Source organism: Simochromis diagramma, unplaced genomic scaffold (genome assembly GCF_900408965.1).
Source record: "Simochromis diagramma unplaced genomic scaffold, fSimDia1.1 OVJJ01000317.1, whole genome shotgun sequence".
Classification (NCBI taxonomy): Eukaryota; Metazoa; Chordata; class Actinopteri; order Cichliformes; family Cichlidae; genus Simochromis; species Simochromis diagramma.
Window position 1 is genome coordinate 2848731 of NW_024386994.1, and position 18233 is coordinate 2866963.

Genomic DNA, 18233 nt, shown 5'->3' on the forward strand with positions numbered 1-18233 from the left:
TAAATCATAGTGTTTCTGTAATGTTTAAGTATTTTTGGCTAAATATATTCTTTCTGTTATCTTATAGTATTTCTCCTAAATTCTTGTATTTTTGAGAAGTTATGTTACTGGTAAGTTACAATATTTCTGCTAAGTTCTGCTATGTTATTGTATTTCTGCCAAGTATTATGTTTCCTCTAAGATATTGCAGTTCTGCTAAATTATTACATTTTTGCAATGTTCCTTTGCTTCTGCAAAGTTTTTACAATTTCTACAACTTTTCAGCTTTTTCAGCTACTTTTTGCATGCAGCTTCAGCTTTAAGCATCCACACTGCATTTTCGCAGGAAATGCAAATTTTTCTAGTTAAAGGTGTCTTTGTGTGTCTTTCTAAAAAGCTCTAATTGACTAATGTTGTGCAGCAGCCCGTGGAGATTTTCGGGGTGCTCTCGCTGCTTAAAGCCTCAGCGTTAACATTTTGAGGTTTGAGCATCAGGACCCAAACCTGCCGTCCGTCCTGTAGGTGTTTTCTTCTTTTTTTCTGCGTGGAGGAAAGGGCTGGGTCCTGTTCTTCAAACCACCGAGGTCTTATTAATCCACATTCCCTTTTTCCCCCCTCTTCCTCCACCCCCAACCCCGACCTTCCACCTCCTTTCCCTTCCACCCACCCAGCTTCCAACAAAAACAATACAAGTTAGACTCAGGAACAAAAAAAGGGTTTAAAGGAGAGAGAGAAACCAGGGGCCCAGAAACAGTGGCAGCATTTTCTTCTGCAGGGGGAGAAAAGGAAATCCGAACCAGTTTTCTTTGATCTTGTGTCTTTTCTTGTGATAAATCTGTGTCTGTGATGCCTTTTGTTTTTGTTTTTGGTACTCTTTTTAAAGGAAAAACACACACACGCGCACACACACACAATAAGCAAACATGAACTCTTGCTGATTTGTCCTTTTTGCTCTTGCTTCTTTTCTTTTTTTGATATTCTTTTTTTCGGTTTTTGCCAGTAATCTTTTTTGAAATTTTCTCTTTTCTCTTTTTCCCCCCTTTTTTTCTTAACCCTAGGTCCGCTCACAAAAAAACACGATGAATCTTCAATGAACAAGCCTCGAGACGAAGGTATTTTTGTTGCATGTTTTTCCTTTTTTCTTGTTTTGAAGTCTTTTTGGGGGATGTGTACACACACACACACACACACACACACGCACACACAGGTGAAACATCTTCTAGGTGGGACTTTGGAATATCAGATGCATACCGATGTGTTGGTGTAAGTGTATGTGCTGACCGCTGCAATTAAAAAGCTGTCTTTCATATGCAAATCATTAGCCTCAGCTAACCTTGGATGATCATAACGGCTGGCTAATGGAACCCAGATACCCATTATTAAGCCATCTCCACTGTTTTCCAGAGGTCCTTTTCTTGCTCTCTAATAATAGCCGGCCTCGACTACCACCATCAACACCGTGCCCTTGAAAATACATTGGCCAGCTGAACGGCATTGTCCCCGAAACCAAATTGTTGTCAGGATTTTGAGCAACAAAGCACCTATTGAGACCTGCTTACACAATGAGGTGCATTATTATTGCGCCTCAACCTCCGGCTCAAGGATCAAATTGCTGTTGAATAAGGAGCTACGCAAATATTAAGCTAGCTCTATTCCAAGTCAGTGATGATAACATCAAATCAAGTTAGGGGAAAAAAGGAAAAGGAGGGTGGGGACATGCAAGGACACTCATGCCCCGCTTTAGAAGATTTAGGTCTAATAAGCTGTTGGAATAAGGGCACAGAACTCTCAGCCTGCTTTTAATTTATCTCCTACCTGCAGCACTGATACCACGGAGGTGATTTTATCTGCACTTTCATCTGCCGCCCCTCCCCCTCCCACACACACACACACACACTCACACGCACACACACACACACACACACACACACACAATCATTCCTTATTCTTTTGGACTTGTTTCTTGGAGAAAGATGACTGATGATATTTTGATACATATTTCTCTTTATGCTATTTTGAGGGTTGTGCGGTGGATTTTTTTCTTGCTCTTTGATTTGGGGTCTTTTTTTCTTTTTTTTTGAAGTTGGGAGTCGGAGGAAGTTTGACACAGGAGGATTTTCTTGGTGATCAAACACAGACACAACTTTTTTTTGAGCTGCCACAGTCAGGAACACAGTCGCGGCCAGTCGAGACGCCCCTCCTCCCCCTTCCCCCCCATCCTCTAAATACGTCTCTCATCCCTCTGTTGCAATGTGCAATTAACCTCATTTGATTTGGGAACTGCTAATCCCTATGCAGTAATTTAGCATTGCTAAACTTCTAAACCGGAGTTTAGCACCGAAAAAAACCCTAAAATACACATCCAGAAAACTTGTCTAAATAAAACAACAAACAAAAAGAAAAAAAATGCTCTTTATATTCGTCTTTGCTTGGCAATATCCATGCACATAGCTGTGAAGAATACTGGCAGCCTTTTAGTTACACTGGTAACCTGGGCCACAGCCAGGCATTTAGAAGTGTTTAATTTAAATCCAAATCCCCCTAATAAAGATCAGCTTATAAAGCATTTTCTTTGTGCACATATTTCATTCAACTATAGTCTTCTTCATAACATATCTAAGGTGCATATGGTTTCAAAATGTTTCAAAAATCTTCTACAGCACCCCTGATTATTACTCTATTTGAAAAAATACCAAATCATTACAATAAATTGTAATCTAGCATAGGCTTATTTCAGGCAGGTCAGAAAGTCAACCTCAGCTACCATCTCATTGCTAGCCCACATCAGCTGCTGATTCTGCTGATACGCTTCTATACATCCAGTCTGCTGTCTCACAAAACCTTAGTAATTGGGCAAGCTCTACAAGCTGGTTTAGCCTGCTTAAAAGTACATCTGCACACCGCTTTGCAACCCACCTCCACCTTCCACGCTGTATCTAACTCATTCAGTGTCTGTTATCACTGATCCGTGCTGATGCCTCATGTAGGACAGAGCTGTGTCGTTAGACATGAATAACTGATGCTGGACGTATCAGTCTTCTTTTGATTATAATTGCCGTGACTAAAATGTGTTGTTTTCCCAATATTTTATCCAAAGAAAAGAGACTTACATAAAACCACTCTTCACTCAAAGACATGTTTGGCTTGCTGTTTATTCCTTTGGATATTTGCAGAGTTTTTTGTTTCATTCATCTGACGAAGGGAGAAACCTTTAAAAGGTTTGACATGAACACACAAGGTCAATTTTAAAGTAGTTTGGAGGCCAGTCATGATTGCTTATGCAACATACTTGAAATATGCAGTCCACATACAAAGAAAACCTATGTGGATGGAAACTCATCCAGTAAACATTTTAGACATTACCTGCCTTTATGATCAGTGAAGGAGGAAGAAGTCATTTTAATAATGCCTTTAAACTTTGTGCAATAGTGATTTTTTAAATGCTTTATTGTTGAAGCATTTTTGTTTTGAAAACTGGAGTGGATGTTTTAAAAATATTTAAAACATAAATTAGAATGAGCTTTCAAAACCTGACATGTGAAATTAAATTTAAACTGGCGCTCTGGCTGGTAGTTATCTTAAAAGCACTAAAATCCAATTCGCATGTCTTGGCACTTTCAACATCTAATAGAAAGCAGTGTTTTACTGAGTAGCTGTTTATTTTCGAGAAAAGTGCATTACTGGGGAACAATGCACAGTGAAAGATTGACTGCTACTATTATCTAAAAATACTGTAATAGATGCACGGCATAATAATGGCCAGTTGTTTGAGTATCCTTCTACTGGAAATGATTCAGAGACACTGTCATGAACCAGCTCAAAGTTCAGACAAAAAGAACAACAAAAAAAGATTTCCACGTAGATTTTAACCAAAAAAACAAAAAACTTAAAGTGAAAGGAAGCTTTGAGTGGCAAGATCAGCCATGTGGGGTGTGAGAATGCTCCTACCAAAACAAGTGGAAGGATCAAGCAGGCAGAGTGGAGGGGTCATCAAAAGAGTCTTCGGTTTACCCAAACACAAATCACTAAATATGCCAAAATGCATTATTCTTGCACTTGTCATATATTAAGAGTCTAGATTGACAGCCACTGTTGGCCTGTAGTACTGTCACTTACCTTCTCTGCAACCTTAGTAATTGGAGCATATTTGAGATGGGAGGATGAACTAAAAAAACATGCAAAACGAACAGTTATCTGCTAGGCACCTTAACCGGATGGCAGCTGCCTCTATATGGTTACACCTGTGAAGGGTTACACGGAAAGTTTGCTAAGTAGCAAATGACCCTAACCAAAGGTGACCTGTAGTCTTAACACAAAGGTCAAACAGTGTTCCTATAACAAGTTGCTAACAAAATGTTCAACAATCTGTAAGTGATAGTCCTTTGATCACTCATCAAATGATTCCAATGGAGGAGCTTCCGAAGAACCGATATTCAAAATCACCTACAAGGCAGGAGCAAGTCACGCTGCAGTGGGCTCTGCAAGAGTGGAAAACTGAGGAACAGTCCCACTACTCACCAACTCAACCCTGGTCTTTAGGCAGTTAATTGGGAGGGGTAACCTAGTATCAGAGGTGTCAGGCAACTGGTTACACCAGTGAGCCAACTATAACCACTGCAGTTGTTCCTGAGCATGTAGCTCTCTTCAAATTCACCACCATGCTACAGCTGACCAAATAGATTCCCCACACAGTACCTACCATCCAAAACCTCTTGGAAGCATTAGACTCCAAAAATTCAATCATCCTACCTTTGTGTAGCCAACCAAATCTATTCAGCAGTAATGCAGTACGGTAGAATAAGGTTCAGGGAAGGCAGATGTGACAGCAAATAGAAGACAGAAAATAGGAGCACAGAGAGACCCCGAACAATATGTAGAACAAAACACGAACTATGGGATATAGCAGATAAAATTTAATACAAAGCACATGGTATAAAACAGCTAACAGTTCAGATCAGGACTCTACAGTCCACTAACATTCAATGATGAGGATGTACACATCCTGGACAAGCAAGACTGCTAGTTTGAGCTGGGCGTCAAGGTGGCAAATGACTATCTTTAAACTGAGGGAGGGGGGATTAAGAATTAAGAGTACATCTTTCACCATCTTACAATGCTGAGATTGCAGCCATTCCTTGACTCTCTGTGATTGGTAATCATGCCTATTAATCACTGGTTATGACAAGTTGCATATCGACAATGGTGAAACTGAGCCATTGCTAGAAGCGCAAAGGCATCAGGATAACACTGAGAAAACAGGATAGCAAACAGTAGACAGAGCTCAAAGAGACGGCTTGCCGAGCACACTGGCTCCATCTTGGATCTTATTAGTAGCATGTAATCACATTTAGGAGTAAAAATAGAGTAAAGAAGCAGTGTTCCTGGTCCCCCAGGACCCTGAGCCTTTTAAACAGTAAACAGTAATCCAGATCAAGTCCTAATCTTAACCCATTTTCTTAAAAAATGAATGTTTTAAGACTAATCTTAAAACTAGAGATGGTATCTGTCTCCCCAATCCAAACTGGGAGCTGGTCCCACAGAAGAGGGGCCTGAAAGCTGAAGGCTCTGCCTCCCATTCTACTTTTAGAAAGTCTAGGAACAACTAGTAAGCCTTAAATGGCATAACAGGGTCTGATCATTCAAGACTTTTTATATAGAAAGGATTTTAAATTCAGTCCTGGATTTAACGGAGACCCTGAAATGAAACAAGAATGATCTTTCTTACTAGTCCCATTTAGGCCTCTCGCTGTGGTGCTCTTTGGACTGACTGAAGGCTTTTCAGGGACAACCTCATTATAATAAGGAACTATAGCAGTCCAGCATAGAAGTAACAAATACATAGGGTACTTCTTCAAGCATCACTGATATGATGTCACTAATTTTGGCAGTGTTAAGTAGATAAAAGAAGTGCCAACATGACTTCACGGTTCCTCACTTTAGTACAAGGCCACAATAATGCCATCCAGGTTAAGTGTCTGATTAGATGATAATTGTTAATCAATTTCTGGCTGGTTAATTGTGAAGGATTGGTGAGCACGATTTAGTGGTGGTCAGCTGCAACCTGCTTTCTCGGCCCTCTCTTTTCAAACATGCATGAGAACCTCAGATGGCCTTGGTTTAACTTAAGAATATGAGAGGTCATCTCTGTTTGGTTTGTAGAAACATGCTGTTCCAATACATCAGGCTCCATACTTGAGCACCTGCTCCCTGTGTAGATAAAAGGCATAAAAGTTGAAGTGTGTCTCTCCACCTAAGCCACCGTGGCCCTTTAAGTGAAGAAACCTGGCGAATCCTTGGGCGGCTTTCGTCTGATAACAGCCCGCACAGTCAGTTCATCTGTTTTAGCCACCATTTTGTCCTCATTCTTTCAACAGCCTTTTCAAATGTGCATGCTTTGAAGCGGGATGTTCCTGGCCGTGTATTCACAAGCAGGCCTTTTCAAGTAAAACAGTGCTTACTATAAGTACACTCAAGATGCATCCTTGACCAGTGCAGACAGCTTCAAAGAAAGCCGACCCCTGCTTTTTGCATCAGGTGTGAGAAAGCAAAAGCTATCGGGCCTCCGTGCTGTTCGCGATCAATGTTCCGAAAGATTGATAGAGCTTAGAGCTGCTTGTGTGTTTGGAGAGAGAGAGAGAGAGAGGGGAGGGAATTACAAACCACAGTGAGATTGTGCTAAATCAAGAAAGAGACAGCAGTTGTGTGTTACTGTGCTGTCCTGTGTGTCAGCCCTGATCAGAGACAAACCAGAGCCACCTGAGCCCCAAACCTGGAACATATTTCTGCCAGGAACAATGTCACCTCTGTGACACACTCACACAATTACACACAGTCTCACTTGCACAGAGGCACACAAAAAAGACCAAACCCCCATAAAATAAGACCTACTACTTAAAGGAAATATCCCATCAAAACTAACCTCACAGAAAACGCTTTGGATCACCATTTATATAGCTATGAATAAAAAGAGGCTTTGATTCACGCAAGCAGTTACAGCTACATTTCTTGAAAACATAAGAATATCTTAACATGATAACATGATAGCTATTATCTTTCATTTCAGCACAGTGTTCACTGTCCATAATGAGTTAAAAAAGGTAAAAGCACTAATGAAAACCCCGAGCAGTGATTTTACGATGATTTCCCTCGTTAAACATTAGTGTATGATCCACCAGACTCACTGGATGACATAATCATTTTGCTACAGCTTTGGAAAAGAAAAGTGATCTTTGGTGGTGACACTGAAAGCTAGAAAACAAATCAAGAAAACCAAGATGGTTTCTGTGTAGCTGTTTGTGTTATGGTGATGTTTGAAGGACCAACATTCTGCTGGTTATTTTCACTTTTCTGGCGGGATGCTGCTACAAAGTACCTAGACCGAAGCAGGTAGTGCTTTCTGCCTTAGAAATCAGCTGTGAAGACACATTAATGTTTATTCCTGCTGGAATAACTTCTTTTTAATCTCCCTAACATAAATCAGTGGCTCCTTCTTTTAGATTTTTTTTGTCTAACTAAAAAAAGAAGAGCATATTAAAAAAGTAATGAGGACATTTTATGAAGGATACAGTTAAACTCAAGAAAATGCTTTTCACTCAGTAGTAACACCAACGAAAAACAGAAAAAAATCCTAAGTATTGCTGTTTTGAATTTGTTTTATTACTTTAATATCCTAAACTCCCTGCCTGATTAGCTTCCTTTGAAGAGCAAAATGTCTTTTTTTTTTTCAGACATTATCTATGTAAATTATATAGTGGACTTAATGAAAGCCTTTTCCAATAATGCAGTCAATTTTCTTCATGATTATTAAGCACACGAATATGAACCATCCGTCTGCTTAAATTACAGTGTAATAGTGTCATTAATCAAACAAAGTGATCAAAGGTTGATATTTGCCACAATTATTCTGTTAGCCTTTGCTGCATTTGTAATAATTATTTCATGCTGCGGCTTATGAGTTGGGATGTAACAGGTAATAATTTTGTGACTTGCCCACATTACGCAGTTAATATAGTCCCATTTATATTCTAAAGATTCTTGAGATATTTTAACAGCCGCGGTCTTCTTAAGTGGCTCATCTGCATCTTTGCACAGAACATGAAACAGACATAGATATTAAGAGCAGTCACTGGCCTTCAAATGCATTTTTATCATAACATCTGTTAGAGGATATAGCCAAACATGCAGGTTGGTGGATGATGCAGTGAACATGGGGCTGCATTACATCCTGCAACACCTCGACCGCCCGGGAACTTATGCCAGGGTCCTGTTTGTGGACTTTAGTTCGGCTTTTAACACCATCGTGCCTGAACTTCTCTCCTCCAAACTCTCCCAGCTCAGCGTGTCACCAGCTACCTGTCAGTGGATATCCAGCTTCCTGACAGACAGGAAGCAGCAAGTGAGGCTGGGGGAGATCACCTCTGAAACTCGGTCCCTCAGTATTGGTGCCCCTCAAGGATGTGTCCTCTCACCACTACTGTTCTCCCTCTACACTAATGACTGCACCTCCAAGAACTCGGCTGTTAAACTCCTAAAGTTTGCAGATGACACCACCGTCATTGGCCTCATTCAGGATGGTGATGAGTCTGCATACCGGCAGGAAGTGGAGCGGCTGGTACTCTGGTGCAGTCAGAACGATCTGGAGCTGAACACTCTTAAGACTGTAGAGATGACAGTAGACTTCAGGAGACATCCCTCAACACTGCTCCCTCTCACCATATGAGACAGCCCGGTGTCGACTGTGAAGATCTTCAAGTTCCTTGGTACCACCATCTCCCAGGACCTGAAGTGGGAGACCAACATCAACTCCATCCTCAAAAAGACCCAGCAGAGGATGTACTTCCTGAGACAACTGGGGAAGTACAGTCGACACAGGAGCTGCTGATCCAGTTCTACACTGCGGTCATTGAGTCTGTCCTGTGCTCCTCCATTACAGTCTGGTATGGGGCAGCCACTAAACAGGACAGGTGCAGACTGCAGCGGACTGTACGGGCAGCAGGAAGGATCATCGGCACCCCCCTGCTGCCCGTACAGTCCATGCACCTCTCAAGAACCAGGAAATGGGCAGAGGAAATCATCACAGACCCCTCACACCCTGGACACAGACTTTTTGACCTGCTGCCCTCTGGCAGACGGTACAGAAGCCTGCAGACCAGGACCACCTGACATAGGAACAGTTTCTTTCCCCTCGCCATCTCCCTCCTAAACAGTTGAACTGTCACACTGCTCCGACTAGCAGACTGCAACTGCACCTTATGTACATTCTGTGGTATTCATTTCACTGTGTCTGTGCATATACATGGCCAATAAACGTGATTCTGATGCTGATGTCAAGCACACACGGCTGCCTGTGCCGTGAAAAAGTATATGCCTCATTCATGTTTCAGATCATCAGACAAATTCTAAAAGTCAAAAAAGACTTAATATAAAATGAAAGTTTGAAATGATGAGTATATTTATTAAGATAACTAAGCTACCCATTCCTAACTGGCACTATGTGTAAAAGTAATCGTAAAAGGGCGAAACCACTGCTGACCAAAAAGATGAAAAAGGTCGTCTTGCAGTTGCCAAAAAACCCCTCAATCATCCCCAAGACTGGGGGGAAAAAGTCTGAAGAGACAGACTGTTCTCATTCCTAACACGTAACATACCGACGATTTGTCACGTTCCGAGTTGTCCCATAGGAGCGCAAAAGGTACCCTTCCACATCCCTATGATACGCGCTGGATTATGGATGGAATAGAATGACGCTCCCGGCGGTAAGTTTAATCGTGTTAGATAGTGTGTTTTCCTAAGCGATTCATGATGAGAAAGTAAAATGAAATGTACATGTGTAGATTCATTCCAAATGGTTCTCATGTTTCCTGACGTTTCCAAACGCATAACATAGAGACGTGTTGTCACATGGCGTGATATGTTACGCTTTGGGATGAGAACATGTTGAAAGGGATCAGACCTGAACAATCAGAGTAAGATGCTTTGGCGTGACTTTGAACAGGCCGTCCATGTGTGGTTGAATAAATAGTTCTGCAAATTCCTCCACGTCGACATGAAAGCCTCATTTCGAGTTATCACAAACGCTTGATTACAGTTTTTCTGCCAAGGGTGGCACAATTAGTTATTAGGTTTAGGGGGCAATTACACAGAAATTACACAATTTTTCACACAAGGCCAAGTAGACTTGGATAGCTTGTTTTCCCCTTAATAAATGTAATCATCATGTAAAATTTGCATTTTGTATTTAATCAGGCTATCTTTCTTTAATAATTGAAAATTTGCTTGATGATCTGAAACATTTAAGTGAGACAAATATGCAAAAAACTAAAGACATCAGAGGGTAAATATTTTTTCATGGCAATGTAATTTAAGTTTATGTAAGTACATGCACATGTGACACTTTTAAGTCTGATTTGGAATAATATATGTATAAGTTGGCTGAGTTCAGCTAAACAAAATGAGCCATGATATGAGAATAATTAAAATGGACAAAATGAAGGAGGTCTGATTAAAAATAAAAGCATCTGGAGTAAACTTGCATTAGGTGTTATTTTTCACTGCTTAAGAGGCAATGAAAGAATGTGTGGTAAGTACAATGCTGACATATAATAACCTTGTTAAGAATATTAAGCAACAAATATATTAATTAATTTTATCCACCTACTAGACAAAACAAATATTTACTCTGTGTTGGCTCTACTTGTGTCTGTAATGAAACGCCTCTTTAGATTATAAACAATCCACTAACTAAGCAGGAAACACTCACAGCAGGAATAGTACACAAATCGACAATACAGAGAAAAAAGTGAAGTTCTTATTAAATAACTCTCTACATTGTCTGCGGTCTACAATAAAAATGTTGAAATAAAGTTGCTTCTGATATAATACAGTCATAAAAACACTTTTATTGCACAAATGAATCTGAATTTCAACATATTTTCTGTTCTGTGTTTGTATCGTTCCAAATATCAGTGTACAAATAAAACAAAATCACATCATAGATATGAAAAAAACTGGACTGGACTAAGTACCAATGACCAGTTACTACAATAATTACTGTACTGTAGACCCAACTGAGTAAATTCAGTTACTGAAAAGTGGAGTAACTGATCCCTTAAAAGATTTATTTGATAATTTTAGAAGTTAAATGTCCGCTTCAGTTACACGATTGGGTAATACTTTTGATTACAGTTAAATTAGGTCATTATATAATATTTTTACAGTTTCCATTCACCTCTCCCGTGGGATGTGCTTAACAGAATTAAATAATAATAATTTTTTCAAAAACAAAAATATGCATTTATTGACTTTAATTATTAGACTGCACACAAGCAATGCAGTACCGAATAATGTAACTATTTATTTTAAGCTTTATTTAAACGAAGATCACAAATTTCTTTTGCTGTGTTCTACTACCACGTTTTTCATTAACCTTTAAAATTACGTTATTAGTTTTTTGCACAGTTTTGAAGAATTATTTGAATTTTTACTTGTTACATTGGTCTTGCTCACCCTTGTTTGGCGTCAGTGGGACAGACTAACCTTTAGATTTCTAGGCCTTTATTTTAAGCTTCATCTTAGCATCTCTAGCAGTGTAAGTACTAACAGAGTGATTGTTAATAACCCACTGAACCCACAATGTTACAGTTTGACGATTACATAAAAGTTATTTATCTCATGTGTAAACTTTGCTACTTCACCTGGAGCTTTCATAGTTCACAACTCTACATCTTTAAAAGAAATAAAAACCAAACAAAAAAACAAACAGGTCTCTTTTGGCTGTCAGATTCTTCGTGTCTTTCTTGGTCCATAAATGCTCCATAATAATTAACTAAACACACCAATGCCACTGATATAATTAGTTCAGACTCAAATTAAGTCCTTACTTAATCAGCAAAACAATTATGTTAATCAAACATAATCTTATTCATTCAAAAGTAAAAATGTTACACAGGAACCCTTAGAAGGAATACGTAATACTATCATTTTATATATTTATTTGTTTAAAAATCTCAAGTTTATTCTGGTTAATCTGTTTAAATACATGGAATATTTGAGTTTACAATGTGCTGAGCACCAAATGCTTGTAAAAGTTTATCTGTAAAATTTATTGTCCCGGCTGAACGCCGTCTGCTCAAAGCAAAACAATGACATTGCATTAGGCTTTTGATAAACAGCCATAGCGGTGGCTCCGCAGAAAGTTGTTCTCCACCGGCTGCATGAGTGAGCACGGCTCCCTGAATCAGCTCTTAATTAATGTCTCTTAATTGAACATGTTGCTTACAGTAATGGCTGAAAATGGCTTTGATGTCACAGAGGAAAATGTATTTTTTTGCCTGGCAGAGACTATTTTTTAGTTTTTGAGATCTTGGGGTTAATTTTACCAGATTATTGGCGAATTATTATAAGCGTAGAGGAGAGGCTGATACGGATGAGAATAAGAGAAAAAAATGACACCAGAGGGGCATTAGTTAGTGACGGAGGCATTGGAGGAACCTGCTCTCGATTCTTTATGTTGGTGCAGCTTTATCACGCAGAGATGTCCAAAAAACGTTCACGATGGTCTCTCCTGGATGGCAAGATGGTAGATGGGGTGAAGGAGTAATAAGATTTCGTCGTTGTCTGCGTGAGATAGAGACAAGCTTTTGTCTTCACACTGTTTTTTGTCTGCATCGATGTGTTTTTCTCCATTTGCTCCTCTTTTTTGCCTCCTCGCTCTGTCTCTCTGTATTATGTGGCGTTTCCACTCTGGTTATAACTCCTCTAACAGACGCTGGCCTGTAGGCAATGCAACATCTCTCTCTGTCAGCTTCTCTTCCCATGCATTCACACGTATGCATTTGCTCTAAAACACCCCCACCCTACTCGCTCGCAATCCTTCGTTTTGGAAAACAGCGCCATGCAAGGACACCGACTTGGCACGTTTCATCTTTTTTCGTATAATTAGGAGCATCCAGGGAGATATTTTTGTGCTAAATCCATCCTTTTCCTGGTGGATTTTCAGTATGGCCAAAGTGTAATATCCAGTGTGCCGTACAATAACACATTCATCCAGACAAATCTCCAAATTGTTGAAATACAAAGAGACAAGGGGACTGTAAGCAATCAGCGATGGAAAATATGCAGGGCAGCATCCATTATATGATTTATTTCACCATTTTTACATCCTTATGTGTTGAGCACAAATTACTTCTTAAGAGGATTTTGAAAGGAATTATGTGGCACATGGACAAGACCGAGTAGTCCTGTGTATTGAAAAATGATGAGAGGAGAATGAAAAGAAAAACAGGAAGGTGCAGAAGGATGGAGCTGAACTCAGCAGTGAAAATACACAAAATAAAACGACAAAACAGGAAGGCCTGATGTAGAAAACTGGACGTATTAGCATGTCAGGGTATAAACTAGCACAGTAGGGCTGGGTGCAGTAGAAAGGAGCCCAGCACAGATCCAAATAGAATTTTCTGCAGGAAAGGATCAACAGTACTGTCAAAGCAACTTTATTTCAACATTACTATAGAGACTCAATCTCTTGTCTCTTTCCATCACTGTGTCTCTCAGTGGGCCTGTCGGTTATTTGCTGCCGAAGCTCCCTACCTCCCTGTTACCTCAATGCTCGGCCCACGTCGTGTCAAGGTTGTGTCAATATCGTGTCGAATACACCTACTCCATTGCACGCTGACAGATAGTATTTTATTGAGCTTGAAACCCTTTGACAAGACAAAGAAAATGAAGAGGAGGCAAAGGAGGGAAGCTGAGAAAGAGAAGGAGTTGAAAAGGACTGGAAGGTACAGGGAGATGGAGCAGGACAGGCGAGAAGGAAAGAAAAGGAGGGATGAGAAAGAGCTAGCTGGCACTGTGTGGCCTGTCAGCTAGCTTAATGCTTGGGAAAAAGCTCCACACAGTCTTTTTTTTCTTTTTTTCACTTGGCCGGGTTTATTGCCATGTGTGATGGCTATAAGGGACTCAGGGAAGCAACTGGCTCAGCTTCTCTTCCACTCCTGAATCTCAGTGAATACCCCCGATGCTGGCCTTGTGCTAGCCAAGAGCTATTGTGGGTCTATTTAATCCAAATCAATAAACTTTAAAGTGCTCACTGAAACAAATGAAGTTTGGAAATTGTATTGGAGACAGGACCTCCCAGCAGGAATTGTTGACATCACCAGTATAAGTAAAGCATTGTAGAATCTTTTACTATGTTGTTTTTCTCTATTAGAGAGGAGAAACAGCACATTAAATAATGCTGATTATGACACGGAAGCAAGGGAGCTTGTAATTAATGTATACACTGTTGTCTATCAGCTGCTGGTAGTCCTGACTGTAATTGTTATTGAGTTACAATATGATACTGGATTTCGCTGCCATGTCATATTCAGTTTTAGAAACATGGTTTGAAACTTCAAGTGTTACGTTTATATTAAGAAAACCTGTTAAATCTAAAAGGTATTTGGCACTTCATCAAACAACTTCTCCCTGGATGTTGCTTTAATCACTCAACTTGAAGTAGAGCTGGGCGATATAAGATTTTTTCATATCACGATATGTTTTTTTCATTTCAGGCGATAACGATATATATCACGATATAAGCCAAATAACTATATTTGTAAGATTTGAATGTGCCGTTGCTCACAAGTAAAATGTGAAATAATCAACAGCTTGTTTTGATTTAAATATTTATTTCCCACAATAAGTTCAACAGGGTAGATGTACTTAAGGAACATGAGACTTTTTCAGATAAATAAAGGCAAATATTGCAAACTACACAAAAGGCAGCCGCTAAAGCGTTTAAGTTTCAAAATAGAACAAACAAAACAGACTACTAAATTGTGTCAATTCCACTTAGAAACAAAATATTAATTCTAAAAATAAATCTTAGTTTGTTTTACAGAAGAACAGAAAAAATTGACTAACTTTTGTCAATATCAAATAAACTGAGAACTAAAAGGAAATTCTCAATCTCTCCTTGTTGTATAGCTTAGCTTTTCAAACAGTTTTAACAGTTACTTTAGTCTGACAAAAGCCGAATGATGAATTAGCGCTTCCAGTCAGAGATTGAGCTGTACCGCTTTATTGTATTTCCAGACTTGCTTTCGGCACAATTTACAGTGAACGCTACTCTGTTTTTTGTCAGACTTGAAATAGCCGAAATACCTTCACACTACGGAACTTCTATGGCTCTTCCGTTCGACAATCTCTCCGGCATTGGAACCATCATCTGTTTTCTCTTTGGTAACCTTCGGTCACGCTCTTGGTTGATTTTTCTCTAGTTGGCACGCTCATTTCCTCCATTACCCGGGCGGCACGGCGGCTGGCTGCTTCCCAAACAAATACACATGTGCGGCTTGGCACTTGTGCTGCACGTAACAAGTCACGTGACGTGATGCTGCGGCTGTGATTGGTTCGGCTCTGCGCTACTTAATTTGGATTGGCTGTTCTTTTTTTTAAAGAGGACAAGAGCGGCGAGGCCTATCGCAATAGTTTAATTTTTTTATCGAGAAAAAGTTATTTCGCAATACATATCGTTATCGTTCTATCGCCCAGCTCTACCTTGAAGCAGAGAAACTTTGAAATCATCTGAAATCACTGAATGACATATTTTTGTGGTCATTAGTCCCAACGTTGCTGCAGTGTGGATACCTCTTTATTCCGAAAGCTGGCGCTAAGCAGATAGTTGCTGTCTGTCCTGTCTTGTGTTTCCCTTGAAGCGAGCTGGTTAGCTCCCTTTTGTAGACGTCCTTGTCCCTCCAACGTCCCTCCAACTCCATCGTCTTGGGCCACAGAACTACACTTTACTGTCTTTTGGAGAAAAGATGGTGGCTTTGTTTTGGTAGTAAAAGCAAAACTAACTGACATTTTTAGGACGTATTTATATCTTCTCAGTTCTTAATGTGAAATATCTGGCTCCGAATCCCACCAACCTACAATCTGTGATGCCAGTCTAATAGATGAAAGCATCTGCTGCTTGGCTTAAAAAATAATAAGAGAGTCAAAAATAATTAGTATATAGACAAAACCTCTGAGAGAAGAAGTTGATATTTTTGGATTTTTTAAAGGTTTTAAGTAACCTCTCTGGTAGCTAACAAAATCAAAGTAAGTAGAGTAAAATTACGTCTGATGTAAATAAAGAAAAAAACAGGTTGTGTGGCCTAGTTTTAAGATTGCATATAAATAGTGTACCCTGAGGAAATATTCTTGGCAGGTATGTTTATTTATTAGTTTTGTGGAGAGGAAGCCGTAAAAATGAAATTTGGACTCTGTATCATCACAGGAGACAGCTGTGATCGGGTGGGACTGCAGCACTCATATTTCCAAGACGCTTTTAAACACCAAAAGATTCACCGGGATTCTTTTTGCAGGCTGCGTCAGTACAAAGGGGAGTATAGAGTTTGGTGTATATGTGTTGCAGCAGAAGGTCTATCAGCTCTGGGAACAGAAGTAGAATTTACTTCTCTAGCATCAGATTAACTTTCAGGACAGACAAGGACAAGACAAGCGGCTGCTGACAAACCAGATACTCCCACTGGGGTGACATGTAGCACAAACAATAAGATCTGGATTCATGTAAAAGCGTTTGATTAAAGATTAACGGCTGCACACGCACCTTTACATCAACGCACACACTCCACACTCCTCAAACTGAGATAAACACACACACACACTCATAGAAAAGACAAACTCTTTCCCTCAGCACACATATGCAGTTCTGCTGATACATGTTGAGCTAAGTTGCTTTAAGTTGCAAAAGTTCCACTCAGTTTGGCCAGCTGCTGCATTTTTAAGGGTATGTTGTCTCTTCCTCACTTTGTACACGTTGCGTTTGTGTGTTTTCACCTGGATTGTGTTGTAACTGTCGCAGGAGCATTCCAATTAAGGAGGTATTGTTATGTATGAGATGGAGAGCGGCGGGTAGTGACAGAGCTGACAGCATTACTTAATGGAAACGCTGGTGCCTGAACGGAGACGACAGCACAGGCTCTCTCACACCCAATTTCTTGTTTCTGTGCTCTTCCTGCTGCAACTCACAAATAGAAAAAGAATACATTACACGCTCGAAGTAATAAACTCTGCAGATCAATAAATAACACGACATCTAAAAGATGTTGCTTGTGTGGGGATCGCATGTTCTCCTGTTGTTCAGTTAAACAGTAACTTTACCTTGAACTTGAAAACATCTTGAAATAGGGCGTTATTCTGATTAATCGATCAATAATTATATAGACAAATGTGTTATTAGTATATTGGTCATCAAATGAAATGGTGTTTATACGTGATTGCAAAATGACATATTTTGAATTTTGGTTTAATGGTCATATTTATTATATGAATACATCATTTTAAGTTTTAAAAGGAAAACGTTTTCAGCAAAAACTGATGTAAGTGCTGCCATTAGTCAGCAATTTCATACTGAAAAGACATTTCCCTTTTTTAATAAAAAAATCAGCCTTTTATAATAAAAATTATAATTTCATTAATTCCTCCTCTACTTTTTCATCCAAGTAATTTTCATTTCATATACATCGGTTCACACGTATCTGCTGACTACTGTTGACTGCATCCAATGCACTGTGTAAAAGATCGATTTAGCATAATTTCATCAGTTTGGACTTTTGGAGTTTTGGACTCTGCTAAAAGTTTTTCTGGTCCAGAAATGATCATATTTGTTTTTCTGTGGAGTTACCAGCTAATGCTAGCAAGTTCTTAGCAAACTGCAACCAAAAACTGCGACGTAATGTGTAGATACAGATACCTGCTAATTATTGCTAAGTGTCAGACCAGTAATCAGTTTGGCTCAGTTTTATTTGTATACTGTTAAAAGTTTGCTACGTAAATATACGAAATGTATTACACATTACTTTTTTCCCGTTTAAGAACTTACATTAATAAATTGCTACACTGCTTACTACTTTACTTTTGCGTTACTCCATAACATGAAATGTATTGTGAAATGAATACTGGCAATCTACAAGGAGTGCAGAATTATTAGGCAAGTTGTATTTTTGAGGAATAATTTTATTATTGAACAACAACCATGTTCTCAATGAACCCAAAAAACTCATTAATATCAAAGCTGAATGTTTTTGGAAGTAGTTTTTAGTTTGTTTTTAGTTTTAGCTATTTTAGGGAGATATCTGTGTGTGCAGGTGACTATTACTGTGCATAATTATTAGGCAACTTAACAAAAAACAAATATATACCCATTTCAATTATTTATTTTTACCAGTGACACCAATATAACATCTCCACATTCACAAATATACATTTCT

General features: G+C 39.3%; 1 protein-coding gene across 3 annotated transcripts in view; it reads left to right on the plus strand.

The window, feature by feature from the left end:
• LOC120739103 (neuroligin-2-like) overlaps nucleotides 1–18233 on the plus strand; it is a 247508-nt gene that overhangs the window by 127431 nt on the left and 101844 nt on the right. For 2 of the 3 annotated variants that reach the window (XM_040040765.1, XM_040040766.1), the window contains one exon: nucleotides 1038–1091. The exons of the other annotated variant lie outside the window; for it this stretch is intronic. In XM_040040765.1, coding sequence (XP_039896699.1) covers nucleotides 1038–1091 — 54 coding nt within the window. The remainder of the gene's footprint in view (nucleotides 1–1037; nucleotides 1092–18233) is intronic. 3 annotated transcript variants of the gene reach the window in all.